This window comes from Desmodus rotundus, chromosome 5, assembly GCF_022682495.2.
Source record: "Desmodus rotundus isolate HL8 chromosome 5, HLdesRot8A.1, whole genome shotgun sequence".
Lineage (NCBI taxonomy): Eukaryota > Metazoa > Chordata > Mammalia > Chiroptera > Phyllostomidae > Desmodus > Desmodus rotundus.
The window spans coordinates 8,071,581-8,085,458 of record NC_071391.1 but is presented as its reverse complement, the minus strand read 5'-3'; the positions used below and the strand labels follow the sequence as shown (position 1 = coordinate 8,085,458).

At 47.6% G+C, this 13,878-nt stretch overlaps 1 protein-coding gene across 4 annotated transcripts in view; it reads right to left on the bottom strand.

Annotated features, from left to right (window-relative positions):
* Positions 1-1,650: 1,650 nt before the first annotated feature.
* CPSF7 (cleavage and polyadenylation specific factor 7) overlaps positions 1,651-13,878 on the bottom strand; it is a 22,431-nt gene continuing 10,203 nt past the window's right edge. For all 4 annotated transcript variants that reach the window (XM_053924033.1, XM_053924035.1, XM_053924034.1 and 1 more), the window contains exons 6-10: positions 12,083-12,497; positions 11,617-11,735; positions 9,023-9,191; positions 8,211-8,378; positions 1,651-3,638 (exon numbers count right to left, since the gene is read on the bottom strand). In XM_053924033.1, coding sequence (XP_053780008.1) covers positions 8,216-8,378; positions 9,023-9,191; positions 11,617-11,735; positions 12,083-12,497 — 866 coding nt within the window. In that variant the 3' untranslated portion in view covers positions 1,651-3,638; positions 8,211-8,215. The remainder of the gene's footprint in view (positions 3,639-8,210; positions 8,379-9,022; positions 9,192-11,616; positions 11,736-12,082; positions 12,498-13,878) is intronic.

The following is a 13,878-nucleotide window of genomic DNA, read 5'->3' as shown; positions in this document are numbered from 1 at the left end:
AGGTGGAAATTTAGAGGTGGCTTATAATTGAAAGGGACTTTAGAAGTCAATTTTTAACCTAATCTGCCACTTTGCAGTCTTAGAGATGAGGAAGTAACATGGCCACGTATCACACAACTGATTATCAGGAGCCGGAACTAGAAATTTTTTTTTGAAGTATATTATTTCTTTCCAGTCTTTTTTTTTCTTCAGATTTTATTTTTAGAGAGAGGAAACATCAATGTGTGGTTGCCCCTCACATGCCCCCTACTGGGGACCTGGCCCACAACCCAGGTATGCCCCTAGGCTGGGAATTGAACCAGCGACCTTTGGTTCACAGGCAGGCACTCAAATCAACTGAGCCACACCCCCGAGGGCTGGAACTAGAAATCTTGAGTTTCAGTCTGGATTAAACTTCATTCCTCAACAGGTACCACTTGAGGGTGAGAAGGAATGGTTGAAAATGAGAAAATGATTAGAACCAGAAGTCCCCCATGTGCTTCAAGGTTGTCAGGAAGCTTAGTGGTTTCCCGTGGATGGCTCCGTAAATGCTCATTCTTCCCGACGGCTGTTGGAGCCACCCGGGCAGGTGCAGAGACCTGTGTGACCGAGGCAGCAGAGGACAAGAAGCGCAGCTGGTCTCTTAGGGTTAGGATGGTGAGAGGCTGTTACCGCTCCGTGCCACGGGAAGCCACTCCATTGCCCGTACAGAGCTGTGCACACCAGAATTCTGAGACAGCAGAGGGGACCGAGGAACAGGCCCTGTCACACAAGCTGGAAGAGGCCTGCTCAGAAATTCACTCACGGTTGGAAGTGTCAGGTGACTGCGTGGTGGTTTCTAGGGGCGGGGTCTGACTCCATTCAGGAAGCACTTGGGACACACAGGTTCGGGCTCCTGGCTCTATGGCAGCAGCTGGTAGGAGACTAACGTTCATCCAGTGCCTGGCAGACAGATCCTGAGGCAGGAGGAGATTGACTCAGGTGGTAACCGCTTCTGTGTCCAGAGGCACTATTCAGCCTAAATAGTTGAGTTAGGATCTGAACCTAGAGGTATCCCAAAGGTCAGTCCCCTTCTATACCACTAAGGTACCTCTGAGGTGATACTTCTCTGAACTAGCAGTCCTCACACTTTAGCTTATATATAAGTCATTCAGGGCATGCAAAGCAGGTTTCTAGACTTCATGCAGAGATCGGTTGCACTGCTTGTCCATGTTCAGATCAACAGGGGGAAGCAGCCACTAGCAAGCACACCGTCTTGCGCCTAGCAGATTCCTCCCTTCCTGGACTTGGCGACATCGGGACTGAACTGGGTAAGGCAGGACATTTATCATGAGAATAAATCTTAGGAGTCTTCTTAAAGGATGACTTGGAGTTTAACCAGACTGCTCAGGTGGCTAGGGAAAAATCGAACCCCCAAGGGGCACTTCCAAAGGTCGGCACTAGGGGCGCCCTATGAGGCGCACCACAAGCGCTACACACCCCACACGCAGCCCCAGCTGAGGACTCAGGGCTTCACTACCACCCCGCAGCCTCTGCGTCCATCAGCCATGACGCCCATGCCCCAGACACCTCCACAAATCTATTCAATGCAGAATCCACAGAACAGCTCACACCCCATTTATTATTTAAAAATACTTTGTTACAAAAGGAAAAAAAATACAATGCAGTATAAAAGATTGACAGCGTCATCAAGTTTATTACACAATTTTCAACCTATCAGAAAGACAAACAAATCACCGACAACAGGGGGACGGGGCCTTGGCCTTTTTGAGGGTTGGGTTTTTTTTCCTTTTGCTATCAGGAAATAAAACTAAAAATTGTGTCATTGAGTAAAAACAAAACAAAAATGGGGAGAAGAAGATTCTCCGGGTAAACGGCTTTTCTGATACTCTATGTTTCCTTTCCTTACACGGTCACCTTACTTGGTTTTCTCTACATGTTAAAAAGACACCCGGAGCTGCTCTTGCGGATAAGCACATCACTTAACACTTGGCCAGCTGGGCGGGGTGCCCTGTTCTGAAGTGGAGGTGGGGATGGGATTTGGGACAGGGGAGAAAAGGAGCTACAGACCGGTAGCCTCTGTCCCAAGGGAATGTGCCTCTCCAACCCTGGGGGGACTCCCTCAGTGACTGACTGAAGGCTGTATCAGAAACGTGCAGGGATGAGGAAGGGTTCAGTCCAACTCAAGTCTCTCCCCTCTGAGCCAGAAGGGTCTCCAATGGCCCTACATCTCACATGCCACGTCTCTTCTCATGTTAGAATGTTAGATGTCACATGCTCTGTAATGCATGCACAAATAGCACCCATCGCCCCACGGGTGCTGCAGGACCCTGTTGCCGCTTCTTCCCTCAGCAACGAGAACATCGCAATTTAGACACTATAGGAAAAGCAATTCCATATGTCCGTGTGGAAAACGGCCCCCAGAGTGGCGGTCCTTAGAACACTGAGCTCATTCAAGCCAGGCTCCACTTCCTCCCTGCTCCTTATCAGAGGAAGAAAATACCTCCAGGCAGAGCAAGGGGAGCTATGAAGTCAATAGTCAAAAGGTGGAAAGACACCAAATTTGTGACTTTTACTTAGTCTGCTAGTGCCAGGTTATCCCACAATAAGTAAAACTAGTACCTGGGGCACCAAGCCCACACTTACATCAAACCTGAAAAAAGAAAAGCCTATGGAAATCGGTTGTATCCTGCTCACCCTGCCTCCTTCCCCACCCCTGGTACCTCACAAGGGGTCTTCACTGCCAAGGCCCACTATCCCCGCCCTCCCAATGGCAGTACCTTCCTCTAAAACAAGGAAGCAGCCTTCTTGGGGGAAGGGCTCCTCATGTGAAATGGTAAAGCCCCAGGGAAAGGGCACACCTAGCAGAGCTGGTTACTGCCAGAGGCACCCGAGCTAGAAGCAGCAGAGGGTGGAGGGTGGTGCCTGGCTCTTCGGGGCCCCAGCAGAGAGCAGCCTCACAGGCCTTCTCTGCTTAGGAGGACAAGTCCACAGGGAGGGTGGGCAGCAGGGAGCTGGAAGGGTGTAGCCCTCTGGGAGGTTTGGGAAATAAACCGTCAAATATGTAAGAAGGAAAAGCAAGAATAAGGGAAGCTTTTCATAAGGAAATTTCTGTTCTCATGGTCCCTCCTCAAAGGGCTGGGAAGGTAAAGGAGTTAAACAAAGAAGTGGTATGTTAGCAAGGGGTACGGACCCTCTTGGCCCCATCAAACCTAGTGCTGAGGGCAGGACCCTGGGCATATTTTGGCACACCCAGTCACTCTCCTAGATCCCAAACGGATTCATTTTCTTTGAGAAGGAAGTCTTCTCATCAACCTCACCGATGAACTGCTCCTGGAAAATCAGAAACTTATGTTTCCTTGAACAAAGCACCATTCTCTATGGAGACCAGGGGGGCCTGGACATGTTTTCTTCCTGTCTGCCTCCCCTCCCAACCACACAAAGTCTTTAGGTTCTTTTCCCTGGCAAACAGGAGTTGTGGGACTGGGAGGGCTGCCAGGCAGTCTTCAGTCCTGTAGGGCAGAGGGCATTCCCTGGGTGTCTGGAGGGGGGGAGGGGTTGGAGGAAGGGGGAGGGGTGGAGCGGCCTCCGTCCTTTAATCCTGATCAAGGTGAGGAGATGCAAGTCCATTAAAAAAACATTTGCTTCCAAACAGACTCCTGCAATGAGAACATCAGAAGAGAACACGAATTAGAGGTTACTTTCTGGTTAGCAGGGGCTTACTTAGATGAGTTACACTGGCATCTTCTATAGTTACAACATAGGAGGCAGGTGATGTGGGTAGAGGGAGAATGCAAGCCTGGGAGTGTCTGGGAGTGCCTGGCACTGGGAAGAGTGAGGGACTGGTTGGGGGAGACGCTATAGAGAGAAAAAAAGTGACATCCTACTTGAAGGCTGAGGGGAAACATAGACAATGAGATGAGGTCTCAAAGCAGTTTGACTGAAAAAGAGACTTGGGGTGGAAAAATATGGAAATCACAACATTTCAAGAAAAGTTGTTGTAAGGGAAGGTGGTAAGTTTAACTACTGTTTCAGAAAAACTATTCTGAGCAAGGCATAGCTTACCTTAAGGGGAGGAAAAGATCTGGAAACGGGAGGTACAGTGATGAGAAAACACGTGTGTATATAACCAAATCCATTAACCCCCAAACACCCAAGAGGCCCCGGCAGGGGGCATGTACTTACACAGGAAACTCCTAGCCCTTTCTCCTCTTTTAAAGAGATTACAACAGATTTCAAACAGCACTCTTACGAGTACATGTGCACACAAGCACAGAGCCGGAGATGTCCTAAGTTGTACTAGAACTCAAGAACCTTTTAAAGTCTTTCCCCGATGACCACTGCAGGTGAGGGGCCGAGAGCACGCTAACAGCAAGCTGCAGCGATCTGGCCAGGCCAGGCCAGAAGGCAGAGAGCATGAGAGTGAAAGAAAACGACCTGTAGCCACCATCTGAGAAACTTAAAAGCACAGTTAAGAACTTTTGCTGAACAGTAAGGCACTGTTAAGCCATTTGTCACATTTCTACACAGCTTAAGGTCCCCAGTCCACTCAGCCCTTGTTCCGATGTTGCAATATTAATCTGCAGGGGGTGGCTTGGTCAGCCTGACCATATAAAATAGAATTAAAGGCTAAACAGAAAAAGGGGTATTAAATTCCGGCTTAGGATTTCTAACGGCCAAATTGGCAACATGGCTCACACACACATGCTCACCCTTCCAGCATGCACTTCTTTACGCTGAAGGAGCTAGCCCAGAACGAAGACACCCACAGCTGTGTGATCCTCCTACTCCGAAACAGCACTGTTCAGCTTGCCAGCTCAGAATCAGTTATGGCCTCTGCCTGCTGGCTTGTCTGAACACCCGTGCAGGCAGGTTTCATCTCATTTTCTATAGGGAAAACTGAAGCCCTCGGTGCTTTCTCAACTTCACACCACGGGGGCTCCTGAATCTCTGCACTGAATCACAACTGAGCAGAAAGCTGTTTTCACTGACCAGGAAGACAGAAATCAGGTAAGAATGACTGTATTTCAAGTTAGAAGAAGGTCCTAAAATCATGAAACAATAGCCAAGAACTACAAAAAGTCAAAACCACTGATCATTTAAGGATATCTCCAACTCCGAAGTATACACACATATAGCCTGGAAGAGATGTACTTTGAGAACTGTCCCTCCAAGACCAGACGCAGAGGATAACTAATGCATCAAGAGAAATAAACTATAGCATTCAATTCTTAAAAGGATATGGCTATATTTTGGTGATAATGCCTGAATACAGATAGAAGCCAATGAGTCCTCCATGCCCTGGCCAGGTAGCTCAGCCGGTTAGAGCATCATCCCAATGCACCAAGGTTGTGGGTTCGATCCCGCTCAGAGCACACAAGAATCAACCAATGAATGCATAAATAAGCGCAGCAACGAATTGATGTTTCTCTTTCTTTCTCCCCTTCCTTCTCTAAAATCAATTAAAAAAAAAAAAAGAGTTCTGCAGTGGGCCAATCAGACCTCAAGCCCCTGAGGGGGTGCCTATCCTGAGGAAGGATGGTTGCTAATCTATTGCTGGTGCTCGACAGAACACACCTGTTGGTCTAGAGAACACCTGTTCATACAATATAAAACACTCATTTTCTAACCAAAAAGTATGTGCTTAACACTGGCAAAGTTCTTGGATGAACGTATCATCTGTGTGCTATCTGCCCAATGTGAAATCTCCTAAGTCACAACTTGGTAACTAGATGAATCAAGAGTCATTAGGATGAGAATATGAGCACTGGACATTTTTAGGGTGTCTGATTCAGTTCTCTTGGGCTAAATTATAATCTGGATGGATTAACCAACAGAAGACAAATTGGAGTAGTGGAAAACCTGCCTCAGAGTTTGTCTTCCTCATTTTGTCACAGGCAGGCGCCAGCCAAAAGACCATTTTCTGGGAACTATTGAGTTACTGGATTTTTCAGTTATCCAAATTGAATAATCCTCATAATGTGAGAAACAGTCCCACATTACAGGCGACAGCTGAAGTCTCAGGTTCAGATGTTCAATCCCCAAAGTACTAGCGGTCAGAGGATCTTGTAACCTCCCTGTCAAAGGGCTGTTAGAAGCACCCACCAGGAACAGGGACACGCGGGTACATGTTCTAACTACTGAAGTGAATGCGGTCACAGAGACTCTAATCTGTGCTCTGCACCGACAAGCACTTCCCCGGTCACTGTGGCCCGTGTCAGCTCAAAGGAAACGCACTGGGCTGTAGGACCGGGTGAGGCGGTGCAACTGGCCCACGAGCAACACTAGCAACTGTTCCCTCCAGCAAGAGGAGGGAAACGTGTGACTGCAACAGAGGCGATGAGACTGCATCAGAGACCTACTCTAGTGCCCCCCGCTCCTGCCCACCCCTCGAGTCTCAGGGCCAAAGCTGTTTGTGGGCTCCACCACTCCTTGAGTCTGCTTTTCTGGAGGGTACGTGGGCACCTCCCAAAACTCAACCTGTTGCAAAATCTAGGAAAAAGTATTCAGAACACACAGCCTAACTGGTAATTTTATGTGGGGTACCCTAGATTTCAACCATGTCAAGCACTCCAAGATTCTGTGGAATGAATGAGTGGTTGAAGAACACAGAAGGCAGGCAGGTAAAAAATGTTACTAACTTTTCATTTTCCCACTCACCTGTCACCTGCAGAAGACAACAAAATTCCCAGCTATAACTCTGCTTAAGTTAATGGCAGGTAATGTCAAACAACACAGCAGAGGCAGTAGCCAAACACAACAAGACTCCTGTTTGCTTGTGTAGTAGGCTGTCACTAAGAAAAAAACAGACTTTTTCAACGGTTTACAGTCCAGTTATTGCTGGTGAACTCCAGGCACTCACGGGTAGTGGGGGTGTCTCCTTTCCCTTCTTCATCCAGGCACCCACCTATCTCACTATGCCTTCTCCTCACCCGCAATCACCATTACTGAGACCAACCGACCGGTCACAAAGCCAAGGGCATTTCTATATTGCGCTTAATGTTAAACCACAAGGTTGAGAAGAGGCCCCCACAGCCACCTGGATCACACGGCAGACTCCAGGAACCGCACACAGGCCCTCCTAGCCAGAGTCTAAGCTACTTCCAAAGGTCTCTGCAGAAAGAGTCAACAACTCCTCTTACTCGCTTACACACTGCGAACAATCTTTGCCACAAGCCTCCTTTCAGTCGGGACTGCCTAGTTAAGCCCCTGGATCCAGCCACGCCCGACTCAGCTTTTCAATGACCCGAGTTAATGCCGCCCCCACCCCAACTCTCCTGCTTTTGCTTTGCTTTAAAAAAAATTTGCTGTCAGTGTATTTTTTCCAAAACAGATATATCCTTCCATTGAAGTATCCTCCACAGAGTCTCTAAAATACTTTTTAAAAGTATTTTAAAAATACTTTTTTCCAGACCAGTTTTCTTTTGACTAAAGCATCCTGATTTTCAAAATCTTTTAAACAGGTATCAATTCTTAAAATCATTAACGCTGTACCTTGAAAACAAACAAGTAGGCAATGGCCCTACTTTTCTGTATCCGTCCATTTTCCTGATTTTCTCACTTGGAAGTTTGGTGGGGTCGATGCACACTCAGGCCAGTAACAACTCACCACGTGACAGGCACTACAAGCGCTAAATGCCTGTGGTTGTCTCACCGCACGCTTAGCAACCTCATGAGACAGACGCTTCTACGGCCTTCATTTACAGAGTGCGGCACTGTGGGGCAGGGATGGGACAGGGAAATGCGGCTGGAGGAGTGGGAGTCACACCCTGGTGCTGCCTGGTGCTCTCAGCCCTTGTGTCTGCTGTCTCAGATCCAGGGCAAGGCAGCCAAGCAACAAACAGAAATAGCTGCATCTCAGGTCCATCTCGACTCCTGACAAACAAGCGGGAAGTCTGCCCTCCTGAATTTGCAGTTACCTAAATCAAAACTCAGCCCATTCCCTTAATTTGCTTTAAAAAGAGGGAGCGCCCTGGCCAGGCAGCTCAGTTGGTTAGTGTCATCGGATACACCAAGGTTATGGGTTTGATCCTGGGTCGGGGCACATACAAGAAGCGACCAATGAATGAATAAGTAAGTGGAACAAGTCGATGTCTCCCCCGCCTCCCTCTCTAAAATCAAAGAAAAATAAAAGTAAATAGAGAGAGAGAGAGACAGACAGAAATCTTCACCACCAGTAACTTCTCCTTTGGAAAGATCACCCACCAGTCAGGACCCAGGCTTCATCCCACCTTTCTCAGTGGTGCCGGTCCCGTTCTCTATCCCGGTGTCTCTCGTGCTCTCGGTTGCGTTCTTGGAAATAATCATCATGCCGATCCTCGTTGTGAAGCAGGTCCCGGTGCCGTCTGCTGCTCTCCCGGGACCTGCTAGGTGACCTCTCTCGGGACCGATGTCTTTTCCTATTAGAAAGATCCTTCAGCTTCACTCGGAGGGCCTACCACATTCCCTCCCAAAGTGTCTTCTAGTGTTGTCGAAACCCGCCTTCTACTACTCTGTCACAGACCTGCTGCCCATGGGTTTTGGTTCTTCGAAGTCCAGTCTTTTTTTGAGAAAACACTAACAGTTAAACTTGTTGAGATCTCATTAACGTTATCAGACACAGTGCTAAGATCTTTACATCCCATTATCTCACCTAATCTTCACAACAGGTCTATAAGATTAGCACTGCTGTTGTCCCTTTCTTTAAAAGTGAGAATAACTGAGGCCTGGAAAGTTGAATAGTTCTATTCTCAAGCCACCCGTGTAGCTAGGAGCACAACTGGGATTCAAATCCAAGTGTGTATGGCTCCAAAGCCCAAGTTCTTAGCTATATCAGTCTATCTTTTTTCCTAGATAAGCCCACTGCTCCACCCAACACAGACTGCAGACATTAGGTTAACTTCTTCCCCTTTCAGACATGAGGACCAGGGCTGCTCTTTCAGCCAGGTCCCTGCCAGATGCCCTGGGCTCCTTCCCTCCCCCCCCCCCTCCCTGGAAGAGCAGGCCCCTCCCTGGAAGAGCGCTGCTCAGGGCTGGTAGGCCACTGACGCAGTCAGCAACTCACCTGGACGAGCTGCTGCTGGCACCCACACTGTAGGACTTGGCTTCGATGCCATGAAGGCAGTCCTTAAGAGAGGAGATGAGGACACGGCAACGCTCATCATTGGCAACCCGGGACTGTTTGATCACAGCGATGGCCGTGAGCAGCGTCTCGATCGCGTCACTGTAATCCCCTGCCGGGATGGATGGAAAAGGCTAAGGATGAGCAGAGGCCGTAAGCCAACTGGACCAAAAGGAGAACGCAGGACATAAACCAAGAGTGACTAGCTGCCCCACAGAACCACAGCGAAACAGGTAAGGCAGAAGTGGCAGGTGTAAAACTGGAGGGCACCTACGTTCCAAGGGTCTGGAATCACGGGTATTCTCAGACATCGTTAGTGGGTATACAGACCGGCGCATCACCGTATGAGGGCTGTGCGACACCATCCATCAAAATAAACAATGTGCAGACTCTTGGCCGAGGAATTCTGCAAATTTCCCACTTCTATTCACAACTACGTGTAAGTTTACCCACGTTTGTTTCAGCATTGTTTGCTGATTTAAAGAATTAGAATCAACTTGACGTTCCTTCAACAGGGTCTGGCTACATAACCGTAGACCACGGGCTGTAGAACACTACCTGGTTGTTAAGAAGCGTGAGGTTAACTTGTATGCAAACAAAGGGATCCATGTAAGGCGCTTAGCACAGTGCCAAGCACACAGTAAGGGTTTGATGAATGGTAGGTATTATTACATATGATACAACAGATGGTTGGAATATATTTACCCGAAAAGTTGCAAAACAATTTCATTTTGTAAAAACAATCAAAATTGTGTGTGTGTGTGTGTGTGTAGTCATACGCACAAAAAATACCTGGAGGATAAGACACAGAATTGTAAAGGTCCTTGTGTAGACTTTACTAACATTGCATACTTTTGTCTAAATTGTTTTAAATCTATAATCAGATGTGTGTGTATATATGTAATGTATATCTAATATGTGTACATGACATAGACATGTACATACATATACATATATATTTAAATGCTTTGTTTATTTAAATTATGCTGCCATCAAGAATTAGTCCCTTCACTCCCCAAACCTGGCAACACCTGGCAGGGACAGTGGTCACAGGTTGGGTACTTGCACAAAGCTTTTCCAAGCTCAGGAGCACAGGACAGAAGATAATGCAAGGACAACATGAAACCAGACAAAGGCCCAGTGACAGCGAGGACTGGCAGCTTCTCTGTGCGAGGCAGTCAGAATCAACTAGAAACTATGGAAGAGTTCAGGAACACCAGGGTGTCAGCTCTACCAGAGGAGGAAGTTTCTGCCTACTTCATAGGCGTCCAATAAATGTTTGTGGTTTGAATGACTGGAATGAGAACGACAAAATCAGAGGGAGACAGATTTGGTTTTTGACCCTCTCGACATGAAGGAGGTGGTGGAGAACAATGATGTTTGTTACAGTCCTCTGTATATCTGACTTGTAATAAATCCTTTTAATTTAAAAGGATTTATTCGGCCCTGACTGGTGTGGCTCAGTAGATTGGGCATTGTCCTATAAACCAAAAGGTCGCTGGTTCAATTCCCAGTCAGGGCATATGCTTGGGTTGTGGGCCAGGTCCTCAGCTGGGGGCATGTGAGAGGCAACTGGTCAATATTTCTTGCCCTCTCTTTCTCCCTCCCTTCCCCTCTCTCTAAAAATAAATAAATAAAATGTTAAAAAAAAAACTTATTCAGATGCCAATGAAGATTTTCTGGAGGGAAAAAAATATAAAAGAATATATACGCTTCTTGTGTTTACCCTACTCTGTGGATTCAAATTTTGCAGCCAAAGCTGAGAAATTATGGAAAACAGATGACAGTATTTGGAGTTAACTTGGAGCTCTGACAGTCTACATTTACATTCATTTGGGAAATCACAGGAAGTAAGTGAATATGGCTAATGTCATGGAGTGAAACTTGGACCAGAACCCTGGAACTTCCTACATTTTCTCCTCTTCCAAACCAATGATTCTGGGCCTGGGGCTCTCACGAGTCATGGCTTCTGGTTCTGCCTACTTAATGCTAACAACAGGGCAAAAATGACCTACAAAAGAATAGTATGCTTTAAGACGACACCCAACAGACTTGCCTCTTTCTGGGACAGGCTACATGGAGGCCACCGGCTCTGTCTAGACCCCCAAAGGTCATGAGATTCCATACCACACCGTCATCTAGTTCAGGCATCAGCCCTGCAGCCCCAGGGTCCACACTTAGCAGCAGGTCCACCACACAGACACCAGAGCCACTGAGGGCAAGATCTCCATGAGGTCGGAATTTCATTCTACAACTAATACAACGATGAGATGGTATGACTTATATTCTAGGTCCCAACTTGGTTCTCATAGGACAGCTCTGGACACAGGCTAAAATAACACCACCAGAGCACCCCAAAAGCCAAGATATTAGGCTACATATTGCTTTTCAACCTGTGCCACTCCAGAGAATCTAACGGTGCTCCCAACTTCATTCTGTTGAATCTCTTGCCAGTGGAAGTGACAAAACGTGGAAAAATGGGAAAACAATGGAAAGACTAAGGCAAGGAGAAGGCAGCAAAGGTAAGGGCGAGTTACCTGCACTGGCTCCAGATACCGCTTTGGAAATGGCACTGCTGGAAATTGCTCTGTTTCGCTTCATGATCTCTTCAAATTCTGCTTCACTCACTGAGGAGGGCGGAGGGCCCGAATCTCGGCTGCACAGAAATAGTACCATTCCTGATTGCACACCCTTGTTACCTTACTATACCCTAATTCATAGCCTCCCTAACAGCCACTTACGTCACTCATTTTAATCAAGTCCCTTAAAAAGGGATATGAAGGACATGGTTTGAATTGAATGGTTAAGGTGCAAACAAAACATCAAATAAAAACATTATCTAACAGATAAGTATGTCCCAGACTCAACACTGTGACAACAGGGTTTCCATGAGGGCAAATACCAGGATTCAGCGCTCAGTGCCTTCCTCAGGGAGAACAAAATGCTTCACTGTCTACTCTACTGTACCTGGCTCAGATCTGAAAGGAACAAGATCGTCCTTACCTGCCATGATGGTTATAGGGTGCCGAAGCCTTCATGTATGTATCTGGTGGAGGCCCCACGGTAGCATTTGGTGGGGGGAAGAAGGCTGGATTGAGGTGAAGGGCAGGTGGGATGGCCCCAGGGGGAGGTACAGCCAGATGAGGAGGTAATCGAGGAGGAGGGGGCATGAGATGCTGGTAGTGGATGCCAGGAGGAGGAGGAGGAACCCCAAAGCTTGAGGAGAGAGGTGGTGGGGGTGGAATTGGAGGTGGGGGCAGACCCATCAGGGGAAGGGCTGAAGGAGGGCGATTGAAGTAGGGCAGCACACTGGGGGGCTTATCCACACGGGCAGACGAGGGTACAAGGTTCTCAGAGGGTGTGGCCCGTCCATCAGCAGAATCACTAGATTCTCGGGAGTGAGCCCGTGGAGGTATTCCTATGAAGCAAAAAGAACGACTGTCACTGCCTGGAATTCAGATGCGCCCACATGACCAGTTCGTCCTTCAGCAAGTCATCTGACACCATACTGAGGAAGGGAACGGGCAGCTGGAAAAGAAAGTAAAATCATCCATTGCTTTTTCTTTGGCCTCAGAGAAAAAGGTCAGAGGCAAATTAGCTAAGACATAAATCCACTTATGTCTTACCACCTTAAATTCTATATGTCAAAGTATGTCCTTTATCCAGAACTCTCAGTGCTTCACACGTTATTTATTCTTAGATTTTATATTTTTAAATGCAAAAAGACCCCAATAACCCACGAGAAAATGACAGTGTTCAAGTACATTCATTACTGTTCAGCTGGACTCAATCTAATTTGAAATCCCATGTCTCCTGATGAGAGTTCAGGGCCTCCCTCCTTAGCCTGGTTCTAGTCGACCTTTTCTATCATGCTGTACACTTGGAATGTTCTCCTTGCCACAGCACTCTGACTAGGGAATTTGGGAGGAGAGGGAAGGGAAAGGGATGGATGTCACCTCCTCCATCCTTATACCAAAACCGGTAGCTGGGATGAAAAAAGGCACACAACAAAGAGTAGAAAATTGAAGATTGAGAGGTAAAGGGAAAATGGGAGATAAGCCAAGAAAAGATCTGCCCACAGAATGAACAGATGGCACACAGCTGATGCAGGGACTCCCAGCAAAAGCTTGGTACAAAACACGCCTCAAACCTGGGGACTCCCGCTACATTTCAATGGCCCAGATGTGCCACCCCTCGGAGAAGCCCTACCAGGAACACCATCACAGCCCGCTGGTACGGTGTTATGCACAACACGGGCTTGGAACCCGTGTCTGTACAGCTGGAAACATGCTCTGACACGGTCAAGTCACCTGGTTAAGTTTGTTCCCTCTCTCCGACTTAACAGTCTGCTTTACACCTGGTTAATGTGGAATCCAGCAGAACACTATCACACGGCCTCGGGAGTCTCGGAGGTTAAAGAGATGCCGTTTGCAGACAGGTGTGGAGAGAGACGAGTGCTCCTTACTGAAACGCGTTAGTGAACCCCGACTCCCCATTAAAGCACAGGTGGGGTGAATCACCCTGGCAGCCACGGTGGTTTCTACACTGCAGTGTACCACCAGTGACCAGCATGGCTCTCCTTCTTTTAATTTAAATTTTTTAAATTTATGGATTTGAGAGAGAGAGGGAGGGAGGGAGGAAGGAGGGAGGGAGGACACTGATTTGTTGTCCCACTTATTTACGCATTCACTTGTTGCTTCTTGCATGTGCCCTGACCAGAGACCGAACCCACAACCGATGACGCTCTCGCCAACGGAGCTCCCTGGCCAGGGCAGCTCTCCCTCTTTCCATGTCTCAGA